Raw genomic sequence first — 20,067 nt, forward strand, 5'->3', positions numbered from 1 at the left:
GAATGCCAGTTTCAATGTGACGAGATACACCAAAGGCAATTTCATTTAATATCATCAGATTTCCGTTCAAATTATTAACACTTTCAAGGATAGAACGTCTACAGACGTTCCGATTCCAAGGTGTCATACTACCTATTATGAACCACCAATAATGACCCATGGTCTCTGTCTGTGAAAGGGTTAAGGGTCATAATAATTACATTGGAAGAGATCGAGTTACAGATCAAGTGGCAAAAAGAGCGGCTTATATTCTAAGGTAAACAGGTTCAAATCTTGTGGTGGAACATATACACGCCCGTAATGCCATGACGATATGCCTATTCTTTCTCTACTTCAGGCAATCAAGGTCTTTTGGAGGCTCTATATTAACACTAACACTAGGGTTGGTCATCCACTTCACAACCATAGAAGTAAAATAAAAAAATAAATAAAAATTGTTTATTTCGGATCAAAAAATTACATCTATAATGGTGCTAATTCCTGTAAATACCATCTAATTTTATTTTAAGTTATATCTGTCATTTTCTTATCCGCCGAAAAGGAAAGGGACGGGTAATCGACAAGCATAAAATTTATGGAACACACGTCAATTTTAAGCACAAATCTAAACCAACCGTCTAAAAATTTTACATCCGTCAATAACCCGACACAGTTAAGTAGACAGCACGTCAAACGGATTGCATACCAGCGACGTACCTTTTGATTCACCCGGGTTATTCATTCATTTACTCATTCTTCCTAAAATTAAGAGCTGTGAATCATCCGTCCCTTTCCTTTTCGACGGATATGAAAATGACGGATATAACTTAAAATAAAATTAGGCGGTGTCATGTTAGTAAAAAGTGACTTATGAAACTATTGTTAGTAATATAATTATATTTTGCACGCATTCATGACCATCACGAGAACGGGTAAGTTCCCGTGATCGTCACCCTACGCACAAAACACCTCCAAAGCGGCGATGTGTATCGGTCAGCTAATGTCTTCAGGATGCTATTGGGGCTGTTTCTCACCCTGGTGAGCAGGGAGCCAGTTTTTTGCGTAAGAAACATCCCCGAAGCGCTACAAAAACGCGGTAGACCCAACACCATCCTAAAGACATTATTAGTATTTGCAGGGTCTCAAGTGATTTTTTGGTGTACCCGACCCACAGATTTCCCGATGCAAAATGATGATGATGACGATGAAGTATTTTCATGATGCGACTTATTGTAGATTTGGTGTGACATGATATTAACTACTTGACTGCGCTGAAGGCTCTCACTCCGATGATAGAAGAACCGTACAGTAGGTACAGTAAGAAAACTGAATTGTTGACGAACAGGAATCAATATGGCCGCCGTAATTAGGTCACACGGCTTGCAATTTACTGTGACAAGTATTGGCTTAATACCCCTCCTATGGACATAAATTTTACTCAGACCCACCCCATGTAATGTACTGTTAACAGTCATGATACAGCAAGCAATTTACAACATAAACATAAATATGTGGTGGATCACCAACCTCATCAACTCTGGTGTCAGGGTTATTGTTGAGCCGCTAAAGGCCCCTGACGTGACTCAAGCAACTACGTACTTACATTAGTAAGTAGTAACCGGGACCAACGGTTTAACGTGCCTTCCGAAGCACGGATCATCGTACTTCTGGACAATCAGGTGATCAGCCTGCAATGTCCTAACCAAACTAGGGATGACAAAGTGATTTGTCACCACCGGGATTCGAACCCGAGACCTCCGGATCAGAAGCAGAACGCTCAACCACTGGACCACGGAGGCCGTTATAAATATGCTTACACTATATTCCCATATTCATTGGGGCAGTCAGAGGTATAGATTCATAGCATGGTGAAGTAACTAAATGAAAACTGCCTATTTCTCCCATAGGTGTCGCTACTGTTGAGTATTCTTAAATTTTGACAGTTCTACACACTTAAATAGTATGGACTACTTGAATAAACAAACCTATTGCTATAACTCTTTTTCGCAGCGTTTAACTGCAAAATAATAGTTGTTTTATTTATTCCCTGCAGATCGGAAAGAAGAAAACTTATTTTCAATCAAAACTGCCTTTATCCAACTGGCTGATTTTTCTTTTTCGTACTTAACTCATCTTTAGACGGGATACACTCGTTGATTCACATTATAGCAATTTATCACGAATTTTAGCTGGACAGTACGGAGAACTGTCAAAATTATGGAACACTCAACAGTGCTGCCGCCTACATTTGAGGTTTTAGTTTGTATTCTCATTACCCACGCCTCTCCGTGCTTTCTGTTAGACCAACAAGAAGGCAACAAGTTGCAAACGATTATGACAATCGACAGCGACATTGATAACAATATATGATATTGACCTGTCACCTACTTTCAAACCCTTATGTAGTGTATTGATATTGTTATCCTTGTCTCGGATGCATACGTCATCTGAATCATCATCATCATCAGCCTATTAACGTCCCCACTGCTGGGGCACGGGCCTTCCCTATGGATGGGTAGGGAGATCGGGCCTTAAACCATCACGCGGGCCCTGTTTAGATTGATGGTTATTAACGACTGCTAATGCAGCCGGGACCAACGGCTTAACGTGCCTTCCGAAGCACGGAGGAGCTCGAGATGAAAACTTTTTTTTTGTGATCACCGATCCAATGACCGGCCTTTGCGAAAGTTTCTTTACTTCAACAATCGCAGACCGAGCGCGTTAACCGCTGCGCCACCGAGCTACTCTTTTAAGGGTGGTATTAATAAACTAATCTCAACTGAGACAGCCCTCAAGATCATGCTCAAGTCCCTGTTTTTAATATGAGAAATGTCTACAGTCAGTCATCTGAATACAGAGCAAGATAAACAGTCAGTCAATGCAGGACGGTCTACCTGTACAGAGTGATGGTGTGTTGGCGAGCCAAATCATGGCAGTATACAAAAGGTATAACACCCTAGATCAGCTAGTTGCTGAGGTTGGTAATCCACCTCACAACCCACACAATAGAAGAAGAACACCCTAGGTGGTTTTTTTTTGACGTGACCTAATTGTGTGGGATTCACATAAGGTGACATGTATTTTTATCACTGCTTCTGTCAATTGTCATAATCTTTGCAACTTGACTAAAACTTTGGCTTTAGTTAACTTAGTGATAGGGTCCCATTTTTACCTTTTAGGTACCGAACCTTAAAAGTAGCGTAAGTAAGATGCGTAAGCGTAAGGCACATCAATTTCACCTCAATATTATAAATCTTTTACTTAAAAGATACCTGAAAACATTTTAATTATTTTCATGTTATCCACCTTTTACTAATAAGCCTCCAGCGCCTGCAAAAAGTTCTCATAGCCTTGACGTGAAATTAAAACTCGTAACAAACTTTTAAAAAGCTACGTCTTGTGTATTGGAAAACTCGTAAAGATTCTATTTAAATTAGTACTTAAGTTGTTCGAAGATGTGAATTTTCAATTAATAAGTAGCGCAATAAAACGGCAAAAAATATATAATTAGGTCTCGGTTACATTTATAATAGGCTAGTGGTGCTAATTCCTGTAAATACCATTTAATTTTATTTTAAGTTATATCTGTCATTTTCTTATCCGCCGAAAAGGAAAGGGACGGGTAATCGACAAGCATAAAATTAATGGAACACACGTCAATTTTAAGCACAAATCTAAACCAACCGTCTAAAAATTTTACATCCGTTAATAACCCGTCACAGTTAAGTAGACAGCACGTCAAACGGATTGCATACCAGCGAGGTACCTTTTGATTCGCCCGGGTTATGCATTCATTTACTCATTCTTCCTAAAATTAAGAGCTGTGATCATCCGTCCCTTTCCTTTTCGACGGATATGAAAATGACGGATATAACTTAAAATAAAATTAGGCGGTGTCTGCAGGAATCGGGGCCAGTTTCTAACTAACTGAGTTTTACTAAACGTCAAAACACGAAATCACTAAGGAAATTGATATTATTAATATATTTATATTATTCTTATTTAAATAGGAAGTTGGCAATCACTTCAGACTCAGAGTAAACCTGAAGAAAATAGGAAGGGTTTATAATATTTTTTATTATTTGTTGGTACTCTAGACCATTTACATAAACAGCCTATATACGTCCCACTGCTGGGCACAGGCCTCCCCTCAATCAACCGGAGGGGATATGGAGCATACTCCAACACGCTGCTCCACTGCGGCTTGGTGAAGGTGTTTTTACGGCTAATAGCCGGGACCAACAGCGTAACGTGCCCTCCGAAGCACGGAATCATCTTACTTTTTCAAACAAAGGACAGTCTCACAACTCGAACCCGGACCTCTAGATCGTGATGAGCTTCTTATCAGCATCGCACACACACACACACACACACTCACACTCACACACACTCATACATTTCTTTTTATATTTTTTTTTTTATTTTTGTAACTTATTTTTTTTTTTACTTTTACTTATTTAATTTTCTTATTATTATTATTATTTTTAAACTACGTATATTTCTTATTTTCTTACCATAATATTGTTTTCGCACTTTAAAATGGTTGGACATCTATCACATTGTAAATGCGAATGTCATCAATTGTATGTACTAAACCGTGTTGCATGCGCAGTCAGGAGTGGAGGCCTGGTGACCTGTAACACAGGCCCACTGCCTAGCTCGGGCACCAGTCTGCCACAACTGAACATTTAGTTAACAGTTTTATATTTGCCATTGTCATCTACTTCTATAAAAATCGTGAGCCTGACGCTGTAATCACTAGACCACGGAGGTTGTTATGACAAAAATAATCATTTCGATCACCGAATGGTGTGGCTACACTTACGCCATCTATTGACGCCGAAACGTATAATAGCGACGGTCCAAACACCCTGACAGCTCCGGTTTTTTTAAATGATTTTATTTATTTATGTACTTTTAGGAAGATTAACAGCTGAATTGAATAAAATCATTAGTATCTAAATGCTAATTACAAATCTCCACCTATAGGTTTCAATATAGTTACTCTATAAAGTAGGCTAATTAAATGAACATAAAAAGAACGTTAATAAAAATAAATTTCAAACATGCGTCCATAACAGAAACAATAGCAATCACAAACAGTGCCAGTTTACTCACTTTATCCATGCAATACACTAATTGATGGTGTTAAAATAGCCTTGTGTCAGTAGTCTTTTGTGGTTGTGCTTGTGCTAAAGAGGTCAATATCCACATTACTGGAAGCCTCGTTGAAACTTCTAGCTCCGCGCAAAAGAAATGCATTACGCCTGTAATTTACTCGCGTGAAGGGTGTGAACAATATGGGACGTTTCCGTAAATTCATTAACTTAGTACGCAGCTTGACGCTACTAAGCAGCTCCGGACTATTAATGGTACGATTGGCGATATTCATAATGAAACAGACATCGCCAATGTAGCGAAATTTTACTGAAGTCTGTTTGACTACACACAACTAACACGTTAATACATTGGTCCAGGGGTACTCTTTACTTCAATAACAATAAAGTCATTAAGGTATCAAGTCGACGGTCTCCGGTGGCTCACTAATAACCCTGACTCTAGAATTGGTAATGTCGGTCATAAAGGAAAAGAAAGTTTAGAACAATGTTTGTGTCAAACGTGTTTCATCCCCTAAGGTGTCATCCCTCTCCATTAGGTGGAATAGCGGTCAGGGTCTAAACTAAACTATTTAGAACAAAAGAAACACATTTTGAGGTCCAAAGAATGACCCCTCGAATATTCTGAATTTTGGTTGGAGTTAATAATTCCATCCAGGTATAGGTAGTTATCCTTTAAATTAATCTTGAAGATATTCCTTACAAGTAATTACATAACATTTCGTATTAGCGCTAGAGGCAAAGTATTTGTTGTTAGTGATATCGTAACTAATAATGAGGGGGATGATTCAGACCATGATTCTGAGTTAATATCTGATAAGTGGAATTTTCCGTCATAAATATAGGCTATTTATGTATGTTATATATGTATATATTTACTAAAGGCTCTGTAAGTGCGGAGAAAATATCTTTGTGTGAAAAAGAGTCTTGAGTTTTAAAATTGTTTACTAAACAAAGAAGAAGGAAACGCAAAGAAACAAAGAAAAATATGCATTTCCAGTGCACGATACGAACGAAAAAGAAAAAAACACGGCCTGTGTGTGTCGCAGTGTCTAGAAAAAAAAACCTCAGCAAATACATGGCCGAAAGTTTGCCGAAACCAATGCACTAAACTTGTTTTCAGCGGATTTGACTCGGGCCATAGAGTAAGGAATAATACTACGCATAGAACGGCAACTCTTTGCAACGACACTAGCTGCTGAGCTAGTAGCTAGACTTCAGGACCCCGATACCGACCCCACCGGCGTGGTGGACGATTTCCCTTAATCAGGGCTATCGACCCTAGTGGGTTAATTAAAATTCTTTCAAATATTTTTCAGACGACGTCCTGAGCCGAGGTTCGCGCCCACCTGGGCAACCTCAGGCCTGTTGTCTTAAATGTTGTACCGGGTGAGAGCCTTCAGCGCTCCCCATTTGTCCGGCCAAGTAGTTAATGCCATCTGCGGCAAATCTACAATAAGTCACGTCAAAAAAAAGCTGAGCTAGGTTTATCTAGCCACCTCTCGGTCTTACTGTAGTCTTCAATCGTATGGGCGTCAGATGTCACTCACATATATGCGCGTGTACGATATCCTCAATGAGTCTGTGTAAAACAAGCTTTTTTGTATGAAGTGTCCGGGGTGAGCTAGGGTTGTCACTGATCTCCTCTCGTGTGGGTTGCGTGATCAATGACCGATCTCATCAACTCTGGTGACAGGGTTACTATTGAGCCGTACTTACTTCAGTAAATATTCTTCTATCGTGTGGGTTGTGAGGTGAATTACCAACCTCATCAACCCTGGTGTTAGGGTTATGACCCCCTGACATGGCACATGTAACGACTACTTACATCAGTAAGTAGTAACCGGGACCAACGGCTTAACGTGCCTTCCGAAGCACGGATCATCTTTATTTTTGGACAATCAGGTGATCAGCCTGTAATGTCCTAACCAAACTAGGAATCACAAAATTATTTATATGTCCCCATCGGGATTTGAACCTGGGACCTCCGGGTCGTGAGCTCAACGCTCGGGACCGACTGTTTAACGTGCCCTACAAAGCACGGATCATGATACAATTAATAATGGTTGTCAATGGAACTAGTGTATAACAAAATTGACATTTGTTTTTGTGTCCCGATTTAGAATCCCGCCTTTTTTACCCGTCTGTCCCGGATTTTGGCAACACTACTGGGAAGTGTCGAACAAAGGTGTAGTAAACCTTTTCTGACCTCACTCGAACATAAACCTGCGTCACTAGAGATATAGCAATGTTCTATCTGAATTAAGAAGGGATTTCCCGTGTCGGGTATTAAGCCTACTTTGACCGCAGGTCACAACGTGTTTTACAAAAACGATCAGTCACGTTAGCTCTTTCCATTAATCTTGCTTTATCTTTTTTACTTTTTTCTTTTCTAATTAAATTATGTTAAATATTTTCATTGGGTTACTAGATTCCTTGGATATTTGATATGTTTCTAAAATGTTTATGTATAATCCTCTAAAACTACTTTTAAAAATGAGCCTCTTTTGTATGTGATATGGTTCGAAAAGTAATTTAAAAAACCGACTTCAAAAGCTGTCTATTAAAAATTAAGAAATAAGTAATATTTTAGTGAATACATTATTGGAATCTCAATTCAGATGACATATTAAGTATACATTGTTTTAAGTTTACCCCAGGGAGTCTCATATCCCCATTTAAACGCGGTAAGAACCCGTTATTATGTGCTTTAATTATGACATATTAAGTATATAAAAATCAAATTGATAACCTCCTTCTTTTGGAGTCGGTTTAAAAACTTGCAATATTGCATAGATAGGTAAGTATGTTATTTTACCTTTACACGCTTCCATATTTTTTTATATTAAAAAACATTATTTCCAACCCTTTATGCAGGGTGTTAGTGACATCATAACGAAATATTTGAGGGGTGATTCAGACCATGATTCTGAGTTGATATCAAGTGAAATTTTCCGTCACAAATGCATGAAACTGAAAAAAAATCTCACAAGAACTTTCCGAGAAGAAATTCCATTTGATATCAACTCAGAATCATGGTCTGAAACATCCCCCTCAGTATTCGTTACGATGTCACTAACATCCTGTACGGCTTTTGCACATTCATATTCGCACAAATTTTACGAATTTATTTGGCGAATACGAATATTTGTTACATCACTAGTATCGACTAGTGGGTCTAATGAGTTTTCTTATGATGTTCTTAATATCTACGTATAGATTTGGGTATCTATATACCCACGAATGCAAAAGTATCAGAGTAATAATAAAAGCAATCTGAGAAATAATCTCACACAAGAGCCAGTAAAATGATCGTGGTTGATATTGTAGAATTTGCAGTGAAAACATTTTCTCAGTCCGGGTGGAGCGTTTCAGCTGTGAAGGTCACGCCACACAGAGGTGGTAGATCGCAACGGGTCGCAACCGGATTTCTACGTAGCATTTTGAGTACAAACTCGGATATTAACTACTTTGGCCTTGTGTTTCAATCAAGCTCTGTACATCGGGCCACGGTTTTTAAGTAACATACAAAGTGTTTTATAAAAATCCGCTCCAGTTACGCTCAGTTACCGCCTATGTGGCTTGGCCTTTATGCTGGGAAATTTCCGTATTGCCCCGACTCTAAACGTCCCGAGAGATTGGAATTTCACTTTCGTACTTGTCTCTTTTCTGAAGTTTTCTTCGTAGCAGTGTAGGTATCATTTCTGCTTCGGTCATTCCGGTGGCATTTATTTAGTACCTATTTTAATGGATTCGCCGATCATCTTTAAACATGTGTTACCGCAGATGGTCTAAGATGTCCTTTATTTTTTTTACATGTCATAATGCTAAGTATTACAGTTCCTGACATCACATATTCTTCTTTTTATATTTTTCTTCTGTCGTGTGGGTTGTGGGTGGATAATCTACCATACCAGCTGTCAGGGTTATTTATTGAAGAGTCCAAAGCTCTCTGCGCTCCCCATTTGTCAATTTATCATTTGTTAATTATAATATATACGTCTGATATAAATGGGTATATGTATGTATGTATTTATATTTATATATTTCTATTTTATTTTTATTTTTTTATTTATTTTTTTACTTTTATTTGTTTTTTTTTTATTTATAGTATTTATTATTTTATACTAGATGTTGCACTGTCCCGCACCAAATAAAAATAATGATTCCTATCCACTGGTTGCCTGGAAGAAATTGCTGCTTAGCAATAAGGCCGCCAGATTGTACTGTATCTATCATCATCTGTGTTAATTTGTTTTGTATGTTGTGTGCAATAAAGTATATTTGATTTGATTTGATTTTGATTTGTCCGGTTAAGTAGTAAATACCATTTGAGACCGTCAATCGCACGAAAACAAGTGAAAAGACAAACGAATGAATTGAAACGAACTATTCCAAAGCAAATTGTCGCATCAAACAGTTCCAAACTACGTTTATGACTTCCTTACAATGTCAACAAAAGTGCGAGTCGAATCACGCCGTAAATGCTAGAACGGATTATTCCAGCAATTTAAGAAAGAGGTTTATAGGTTTTCTTACAACTAAAAGACTTAATTTTATATAGAATTCGAACCAATTTCGTGTCGACGGAAAATTCCACTTGATATTAACTCAGAATCATGGTCTGAATCATCCCCCTCAGTGTTCGTTACGATGTCACTCACACCCAGTATATGACGAAACATGAATTCAATTTCCACAATCATTGCTTGCTGGATCCAAACTGCGACTTCAGAGTGAGAGTTGAGTTCTGACTGTGCTCACTCACGGCTTATTAATTTATAAGTAATGTAATGAATGTACAGTCATGCCCAATGTCATGTACCCACTTTAGAACCCTGTCGCGCTATCATATTTGACATTTAACGAGACTTAATTTGTCGAAGAAGTTAATGTGACATGGTTTCAAAGTGTTTACATACTTGTACTCGTGATCGTACACCATTTATTATATGTCGAACTTTATTTACGCCTGACCAAATATTCCGAAGTTATAATAAACAACTTACATTCTATTCTATTATATTCATAAGTATATAAACTCACTTCTATTTCCCACCGTGGTAAGCAGAGATTATGGTACTCCATTTGACACATTTCTCTTCCTTAAAATTAAATTCCAACCACAACAAAAATACCATCTTCTACAATAACTCAAAATAAAACTCACCAGGCATTGAAGTGTTATTAATCACAAACTATTTACATCACATCAAACAATTTCACAAAGTAACATGTTAGAATGACCTCACAAATCTACGATCATCGTAAAGTTAAGGTTTACTGGGCGACACGACCGCCCCTCGCGACGGCTTGAAAGCTACTGAAGGGAAATGCCCGAAACTGCTGAAATACGTTGATTGTTATGTTCACTGACATGCCTCTCCCGGTTTCCCTTTTGGGGAATATTCCCGGCAGTAAAAAGTCGCAAAAGTTATGTAAAAAGAGCTTCAATGGAGCTGATTCCTTCATACATAAATTGCCTATATACGTCCCACTGCTGGGCACAGGCCTCCCCTCAATCAACCGGAGGGTGGAGGGGGTTTTGATTCCTTCCATATCCATCTAATTTTATTTTAAGTCATACCTGTCATTTTCTTATCCACCGAAAAGAAATGGGACGGGTAATCGACAGGCATAAAATTTATGGATAACACATTTTAGGCAGGAATTTTGAAAACTCTCCCAAATTTAATATTGGTCAGTAACCCGACAGAATTAAGTAAACAGCACACGTCAAACGGGTTGCATACCAGCGAGATGCCTATTTTATTCGCTGAGGTTATTCATACATTTTAAAATTAACAGTTGCCAATCACCCGTACCTTTCCTTTTAGGTGGATATGAAAATGACGATATAACTTAAAATAAAATTAGGAGGTGTCTGCAGGAATCGCGGCCATGGTCTAGTTTTAGCCAGGCAAAATCAGAGTACAAGAAAGAATAATTTGAAAGGCAAAAGCAGACATATTAAAGAGTTTTTACAACAGGGACATTCCCACTTTGGGAACATTTTCGGGAACAGAACGTCACTATTAGTTATGTTATGTTTATACTAGAATGTTATTTATTTCACTTATAACCGAGCTGGTATGTTGTGCGCAATTTTGTTTGTGCAATATTGCCTTAGGAATATAATAATAAAACACTTTACTGTACACAAATTCACAAAACATTTACAGGGTAAACTTATTCTAAGGTGGGCAAAGGCGGCCTTATCGCTAAGAGCGATCTCTTCCAGACAACCTTCGGCAGAGGATATAGTACACTTGTACAGCTGCAGTGTAGCGCGCAAAAAAGTAAAATAGAATAAGAGAAAAAACATAAATAAATAAATAAAATATTATTAATATATTTTTATTATTATTTTTTTATTATAGTAAGTAATAAGTATAGTATAGTATGTAGTAGTAGTGTAGTTGTATATATATATATGTATATATATATATACAACTACACTACTACTACATACATATATATATATATATATATATATATATATATATATATATATATATATATATATATATATATATATATATATATATACACATACAATGACACATATAAGTAAAAATAGAATATTAGTTGCAAGACGATGATTAAATAATAATAAGCTAAGCTAGTTGATAAGTTTGTTTTGATTGATATAATTGGATATTTTGTTGTATTTATTTAATGTGGGCTGTGTTTTCGGTGTGTGCTTAGGTTTAGGACCTTTGTGTACTTATCCTTAGATACGCAAAATCACGCCCGTTATCGCTAATAGGGTAGGCTGAGTCAGGGAATACCTATAACAAAAGACATTTAACAGCCACTTTTGTTAAGAAGTTCTTAGATGGATAATGATGAACCATATTTATGTTACGCTCGTGCAATAATATAATCTCTATAGAACGTAATTTGATTACCTTCTGTCGGTTTTCACGACATAGTCGTATATAATTTTTGGCGTGATTTATTGTTTTCCGCCCGCGACGCCATGCTCCCTTTTCATCTACTTACCGTGATATCGTGATTTCCGCGATAAAAAAAACATCCTATGTATTTCCGGAGTCCCAATTTCTCAAACTATCTCCATATTATATTACATTTCACCTAAATCGGTCAGTGTTTTCAGCGTCAAAAGGTAACAGATAGACAAACAGGTTTTACGAATATACATGGTGTAAGTGACATTATAACGAATACTTACTGAGGGGGATGATTTAGACCGTGATTCTGAGTTAATATCAAGTGGAATTTTCCGTCGCAAAATTCATGATATTTAATGTGTTTTTCGAAATTATTTTCAATTTTATACTTTTGCGATGGAAAGTTCCACTTGATATTAAATTATAATAATGAGCTGAATCACCCCCTCAGTATTAGTTACGATGTCACTTACACCCCGTATAAGTATGTACGGTCACAAGTACTAATATGTGTACACTTTGATACCATGTCACATTAACTTTTTTGCCAATTAAACCGTAAGTCTCATTAAATGGCAAATATGATAGTGCGGCAGGGTTCTAAAGTGGGTAGGTACATGATATTGCTTAACTATTCATGACAATTTTAGTGTTTTTTTTAATTATTTTCAGTTCCATACTTTGCGACGGGAAAATCCACTTGATAATAACTACTCAGAGCAATGGTCTGAATCACCCTCGAAGATTTCGTTGCGATGTCGATAACACCCTGTATTTTAGTATGTCTAAAACACAATTTATATTATCCGGGCTGTTAGTATGGAGTGAGTGTATAATACCATTTCTATTTATTATTATGAGTGATATCGCTAACATATTTAAGTAAGTGTAGTACTACATATAGTATTAGTAGGGAAGGTAGATATTTGAGCGGGTTGCAGACCAAGAGATTAGCTGAGTTAAACTTAGCATAGCTGACGCAGTTTTCCATAGTTGTGTGCAGATCGAAGTGCAGTAGGCCACACCGCCGGCGGGCGGGGATCTTTTCACCTATATACCCAGTTTTGTTTCTTTACGCGGAGGTTTCACCGCTTTCTATACTTAGGTTTACACCGCAAAAGAGCTAAGCTATGTCAGCGACCAGCGGCAGCAATCGACACATATCCGGAAAAATGAAATGAATACTTCATGTAAATCGCTAAGCATAGGTCCGTGAGTTCGCGTCGTGAATCAAAGTGTGACAATTCGGAAACACACACTGGCTCCCCACTTTGGCTTGATTGAGTCAACCCTATTTTGAATAGCAGTTTTGTGTAGTGACAATGGTGCTAATTCCTGTAAACACCATCTAATTTTATTTTAAGTTATATCTGTCATTTTCTTATCCGCCGAAAAGGAAAGGGACGGGTAATCGACAAGCATAAAACTTATGGAACACACGTCAATTTTAAGCTCAAATCTAAAACAACCGTCTAAAAATTTTACATTGGCCAATAACCATTCGTCCGGGTTATTTATTAATTTACTCATTCTTCCTAAAATTAAGAGCTGTCAATCACCCGTCCCTTTCCTTTTCGGCGGATAAGAAAATGACAGGTATAACTTAAAGTAAAATTAGGAGGTGTCTGCAGGAATTGGGGCCAATAGTTCTCTAGCCTCGCTCGTCGCTAAGCGGGGCCGCTTAGCTTGTATTGTTTACCTACCTCGCGTCGTCGCATCGTCGTTTCGCTCGCTAATCCGTTCACTCCCGGTATGGCCCGCGCTGAAACTATGCAAACTAAGCTATGTGAGCTAAGCTAAGCCCCTCCCATCTGCCCCGTACCCCCTTCGCACGTCCTTCGTCAGTGCTCTCCAGCGTTTTGTACTGTACACACGTATTCTAACCGCACTAATTATACGAATATGAAGCAATTCATTGAGACAGTAAAACGATTTCCTATACTGTGGAATACTGAGTCGAAGAGCTATCACAACTTGAATAAAAAGGATGTTGCATGGAATAGGATAGTGGAGGAAATGAATAATCCCGATATACCAGATGGTAAGTTTAATTCATTATAATTCATTCATTTAATTCTAAAAATATTTTTGGTAAATAAATATATTTTATTATTAAAAAAAAAAATTACATACTATCTAACGGCCTCCGTGTTCCAGTGGTTGAGCGTTGGGCTCACGTCCGTAGGTCCCGGGTTTGAATCCCGGTGGGAACATCACAAAAGTCACTTTGTGATCCCTAGTTTGGTTTGGACATTACAGGCTGATCACCTGATTGTCCAAAAAGTAACATGATCTGTGCTTCGGAAGGCATGTTAAGTCGTTGTTCCTGGTTACTACTTAGTGACGTAAGTAGTGGTTACATGAGCCATGTTAGGGGCCTTTGGCTAATAATAACCCTGATAGCACGGTTGATCAGGTTGGTAATTCACCTCACAACCCACACGATAGAAGAAGAACTATCTATCTACTCCATCCTCTCTTTCGCACCATTCTTTCCAGAGGTATTCAATTCTCATACCTCACCTAACATGTAGCTGGTTTTCCCTTCACGGGTTGGAAGGTCAGACAGTCAGAAGTCGCTTTTGTAAAAACCGGACCTATACAATCTTCAGGTTAGGTAAGCGGACATGATGAATGGGGAAGACAGTTCATTATGTTGTGCTATTTTCTGTCTGTAACTTCATATACGTTGGTGCTACATTTTACTATTTATGTTACAGTGAAAACTGCGAAGAATGAGTGGAAGAAAATACGTGATAGTCATAGAGAGTCACTGAAAAGGATAAAAGCTGGCCAAGGTGGCCAAAGTGGCCAAGGTACTCTTACAAAAAATAACTGGAAATATGCAGAGCACCTCGAATTTCTATTACCCTACATGAAAAGCCGCAAAAGACCTGGTAAAGTATCGGTTAATAATAAAATTATTTCATCCAGTATCGCACTTGGAAGTCAAAATACTTCGCCCGAAATAACCGAAACTCAAAGTACCGAGATTTTAGACGAAACTCAACATTATGGACGCGACGAAAGAAGTCAAAATGGGGACAGTATCTCGACTTCAAAACAAGAAAGGCAAGAAAAGAGGAAAGTTGGTGATGACTCGTCGTTACGAGACTTACTTAAGGAAGTTGATGCAGATTTTATAAAATGGTGTGAGCAAAGGGACAAACGGAGAGCTGAGGAGGCAGAAAAGGTGAAGAAACACAGACACCCGTTGCATTTGTTCTTTGACAGTATGTGCGAGTCAACTATAAAGCTTCCCAATTGCGTACAAAGAGATGTTAAAAAGAAGGTTTTCCAAATTGTATGCGAAGCGGAGGAAAGTTATGAAAATTATTTGTCTACACAGCCGTATCACGGATACACCACACCGTCCTCCTACTCGATACCGTTGCGTAAAAGCGATTATAGCTTAGATCATTAGGTAAAACTTGTAAGTTCCAGGTTCCTCAAAATTATACACAAAACATACATAGATAATGTTTTACTCTTCTGTCGTGTTTTCTTTTGTTTATTTTCTTGACATCTAAAACAACTTGCAACCACTGTTGATACGATATCGTAAGCTGGATATTGTGAACCTGACGGTGATAAGGGATCAGCATATCGCACATAATATTTTCTCCCAGAATACATAATATACATTTCTATACATAGTATTATTACATTGTTATAAGTTTACGCGGTTATTATCATAAATTAAAGCACATAATAACGGGTTCTTACCGCGTTTAAATGGGGATATGAGACTCCCGATATTTCGACACTGTTGCAAGTGCCATGATCACGGGAGTATTATTATTTTTTCTATGGTAGCAATCTAACGATAAAGAAAGGTTGTGTGTTTTGTGTTGGTGTTGTGTGTTTTAAAAAACCAATTTTCTTGTAATCTCTTGCAAAATAAAATTAATTGTTTGCGAGTACCCAAAATAATTTTTTGGACCGTAAGGCCTCAAACTGGATGACAGCGGCAGCGGCGCGGCGGCGGTGGCGGTGCGGGGAGCGGCGCGTTCAAATGCTAAGATTTATATTGAAGTGTTCTCGATGGCAGCGGCGCGGGGAGCGGGGTACGAGCGGTGCGCTCTAGTCGAGCGGTGTCTCTACGATTGAAACTCACTTTTTGTTTCCTTTGCTCTTTCAATCAATCAGATCTTCTTTTGCCCATAATAAATGGAACGAAACAAAAGAACTACAATCGAAAATGCGTCGTCGCCGTTTCGATATCGCGTTTATTTGAGACACAACTCTATATACCGCCGCAGCACCGCGCGATTTGGTCGCTGGCATCGAGAACGGAACAGCGGCCGCCGCGCCTCTCCCCGCGCCGCTATCGCCGCCGCGCCGCTGCCGCTGTCATCCAGTTTGAGCCCTAAAAAGCGCAAAAGGGAAGAGGGTTCGGGGAAGTAATTATGTCTTTCGAGAAAAATATACCCAATTATTTATTACCCTTTGAGAACCCGTGTTTCTGTATATCATTAGGGTGAGTAATCCTTTAAAATTGTGGGTTTATTGTATTAGACAATTAAATTAGGTAAACTTTGAATCTGTTTTATCATTTTGCATGTTTATGACACATAATTCTTTATTGTAGGTACATACACGACGACCCCGGCTACCACTTACTGATGTAAGTAACTAGTCGTTACTAGGCTTAATAGTAACCCTGACACCAGGGTTGATGGGGTTGGTAATCCACCTCACAACCCACACGATAGAAGAAGATTGTACCTCAGAAATTTCCTAGGCCTCGCCAATTTCTCACCAAGAGGGTATATGACTGTGTGTGTGTTAGGATAGAAGCAAATGGAATTCCGTAGTCTCAGCTTACCCCGGTGGGAAATAGGCGCGGGTTTATGTATGTATGTTTATTGGTCACATAATCAAAAACGGAACTAAAACACAAAATGTTACAATAGGTGGCTAAACTCTATAAGAAATCTCTATTTAATATGTATGTGGTGCTAATTCCTGTAAATACCATCTAATTTTATTTTAAGTTATATCTGTCATTTTCTTATCCGCCGAAAAGGAAAGGGACGGGTAATCGACAAGCATAAAATTTATGGAACACACGTCAATTTTAAGCACAAATCTAAACCAACCGTCTAAAAATTTTACATCAGTCAATAACCCGACACAGTTAAGTAGACAGCACGTCAAACGGATTGCATACCAGCGACGTACCTTTTGATTCGCCCGGGTTATTCATTCATTTACTCATTCTTCCTAAAATTAAGAGATGTGAATCATCCGTCCCTTTCCTTTTCAACGGATATGAAAATGACGGATATAACTTAAAATAAAATTAGGCGGTGTCTGCTGGAATCGGGGCCTGTATGTAATTAATTTTATGTGTACAGTCACGAGCAATATAATGTACCCACTTTAGAACTCTGTCGTACTAACATATATTTTGACATTTAGTAAGACTTACAGTTCAATTTGTCAAAAAAAGTTAATTTGACGTGGTACCAAAGTGATACATATTAATGCTCGTGACCGTACGAGGACACAATGAGCTTGTGTGTACCGTCATTGTTTGTTTTTATTGAATTTAATCTCAACTTCAACTTAATTCAACTTTATCCCTACATCTGATATGTCCTAGGAGATAGCACGATAATAATACATGTATGAGTCTATCCAAAGTTTCAAATAACGAAGCGAACATCGGTGAGCAAAGGCGTGTTTATTAATAAATTATTACATATACGATATACCGCTTACCACGCCATCTATTACCCACGTTTAATAAATTTAATAACGTCGACAGATTTGTTGCGGGGAATGCCTCAGAGATTACGATATGGAAATAGAAAGATGCATACGTGTAGTTATCATATTATATATATGGTGTTAGTGACATCGTAACGAATACTGAGGGGGACGATTCAGACCATGATTCTGAGTTAATATTTAAGTAGAATAGTCCGTCGCAAAATTCTTCATTTATTTGTTTTTTTTTTTAATTATTCTTAATTCTATACTTTTGCGATGGAAAATTCCACTTGATATTAACTCAGAATAATGAGCTGAATCACTCCCCTCAGTATTCGTTATGATGTCACTTACACCCCGTACAAGTACGTACAGGTAGCCAAGTGCGTATGGGTGTTAGTGTCACCGTAACAAGTACTTACTGAAGGCCATTTAGACCATGCTTCTGAGTTGATATCAAGTTGAATTTCCAGTAGGAAAATTTATGAAAATTTTAGTGTTTTTTAAATTATTTTTGCGACGCCAAATTCCATTTGATATCAACTCAGAATCACGGTCTGAATCATCCCTCAAAGTTTTCGTTACGATGTCACTAACACCCCGTTACCCTGTGTGTGTGTCTGTGTGGTAATATGTTTACATATTACCATATTACGCGATAATTAAAATCAAAATGTTACCGCGACAGGCACTTAGGCCGTTTTTACATACGCCTGTCGTGACTAGATCCTTGTTGATTTGGATTATAACACATAGGTACTTACAACCCATTTCTTTAGCGGAGTTGGGAGTAAACTAAGTAAGTAAAATGTTTATTTTTCATAAAAATACAGAAAATATTGGTACAATAAAAACCCCACAAAACCAATTCCAATGAGAGTTCGCTTAATGTTATTATGTTTTAAAATGCTTACAGTTAACTTATAGCTAAGAGATATTTTGCATAAGATGTTTAAATAAAGATTTACTGAAATTATTTCTATTGCACTCCTGACGAAAGGAAAAGCATAGCATGCGTTCAACTGTTTATCATCTCGGTCTTGTAATCAAGTTCACTGAGGGATTGCGTGGTGCCAAACATGATGAACTACCTATCCATGGCGATAGGCTGGCTTTTTTTCTTTCTATTATCTCACTTCTTGGCTATACCCGTGGGGAATTAATCATCTATGATCCAAACGTGAAATAAAACTCATTCAGAGGTTTGAAGCCCGAATCGGAATTCGATCCCGTGACACCGAATGACTCTACGATGACACGAGTACTTACTCCAAACCAAACCAATTATGAAAATGGTTCTCTTTACACTAGTTACGTACAAGTCATTACTATTTTTTCCCTTTTTCCTTTGAGACCGATCAAGATGGCAGAACAAAACAAACAACTCTTTGTAAGGCGCGTATACGGAAATTCCGGGACCAGGGTCGGAAGACGGGATAAAAGGCGGGACATTCGCGGGGTTCCCGGGTAAAAGCTTTCCGAGGCCGCTCTTTATTCCGGTTAGGCCCAAACTCTTTCAGTCCTACGAGATGTTAAGTAGAACCTTACTTTCCTCTAAATTATACAATTTATGGGAGTAATGTCGCTTTTGCTAAAAGGCGAAGTTTACTTACATGCTTGCAGTCAATGTTTATGTGTATTGCTAAGAATCCCTGTATGCTTTCTAGCTCCTACACCGTATGTTTTCATTATGTATGAGCCAAGCCTCATATTTTGTATAAGGTGTAGAATGCGTGAAGTTAAGGCGTGTAGAGGTAGGGCGTGTAGAGTTATTTTATTAGCTTAGCTCTACAAGAGATCTGTTAACTATTTGGCAGTGCGAGTCATGAGGTCTCGTGATCCGTGAGATAGAGCCCAGTTGATAGAACGCTTAATTGCCTCTCACTTTGAGATCGGAGATTCGAATCCAGCACCGGCCTAAACCAATGATAGTCGAATTTGTTTTCGAATTCATATTTGGAACATAAAGGATTATCACGTGCTCAGCGGTAAAGGAAAACGTCGTGAGGAAACCCACATTCCCGAGAAATGCATTTTCGGGGGTATGTGACCTAACCTGTATAGGGCTGCTTTTCCCTTTGCGGGTTGGAAGGTCAGACAGGCAGTCACTTCTGTAAAAAACCGGCCCTGTCAATAAATCTTCAGGTTAGGTAAGCGAATCCTGTGAAAAACGGAATGATGCTAGGGAGATGACAGGTTATGGTTTCGTCTTGGCAACATTTTACTTAGACCTGTTTTTGATGGGATTCTTTCAGTAATTTCTTACCACAACTTAAATGTTTTCAACTCAGACTCCAACTTTATAACTTAGCGAAACAATACATATCATAAATATTTAC

General features: G+C 38.1%; 2 protein-coding genes across 3 annotated transcripts in view; one reads left to right on the top strand and one right to left on the bottom strand.

The window, feature by feature from the left end:
- Positions 1-10,396, bottom strand: part of LOC126370288 (uncharacterized) — a 45,271-nt gene extending 34,875 nt beyond the window's left edge. The window contains exon 1 of one of the 2 annotated variants that reach the window (XM_050015133.1): positions 10,267-10,396. In XM_050015133.1, the coding sequence (XP_049871090.1) occupies positions 10,267-10,273 (7 nt within the window). In that variant the 5' untranslated portion in view covers positions 10,274-10,396. Of the gene's footprint in view, positions 1-10,142; positions 10,196-10,266 lie in introns of those variants that run through there. The other variant, XM_050015134.1, reaches the window with a different exon arrangement.
- A 3,491-nt stretch (positions 10,397-13,887) lies between these two features.
- Positions 13,888-16,820, top strand: LOC126370299 (uncharacterized). The gene is made up of 3 exons (XM_050015148.1): positions 13,888-14,051; positions 14,731-15,203; positions 16,602-16,820. Exons 1-3 carry the CDS (start codon positions 13,913-13,915, stop codon positions 16,647-16,649), a joined length of 660 nt encoding a protein of 219 aa, XP_049871105.1. The 5' UTR covers positions 13,888-13,912; the 3' UTR covers positions 16,650-16,820.
- The last annotated feature ends 3,247 nt before the right edge of the window (positions 16,821-20,067 follow it).

This window comes from Pectinophora gossypiella, chromosome 10 (assembly GCF_024362695.1).
Source record: "Pectinophora gossypiella chromosome 10, ilPecGoss1.1, whole genome shotgun sequence".
Classification (NCBI taxonomy): domain Eukaryota; kingdom Metazoa; phylum Arthropoda; class Insecta; order Lepidoptera; family Gelechiidae; genus Pectinophora; species Pectinophora gossypiella.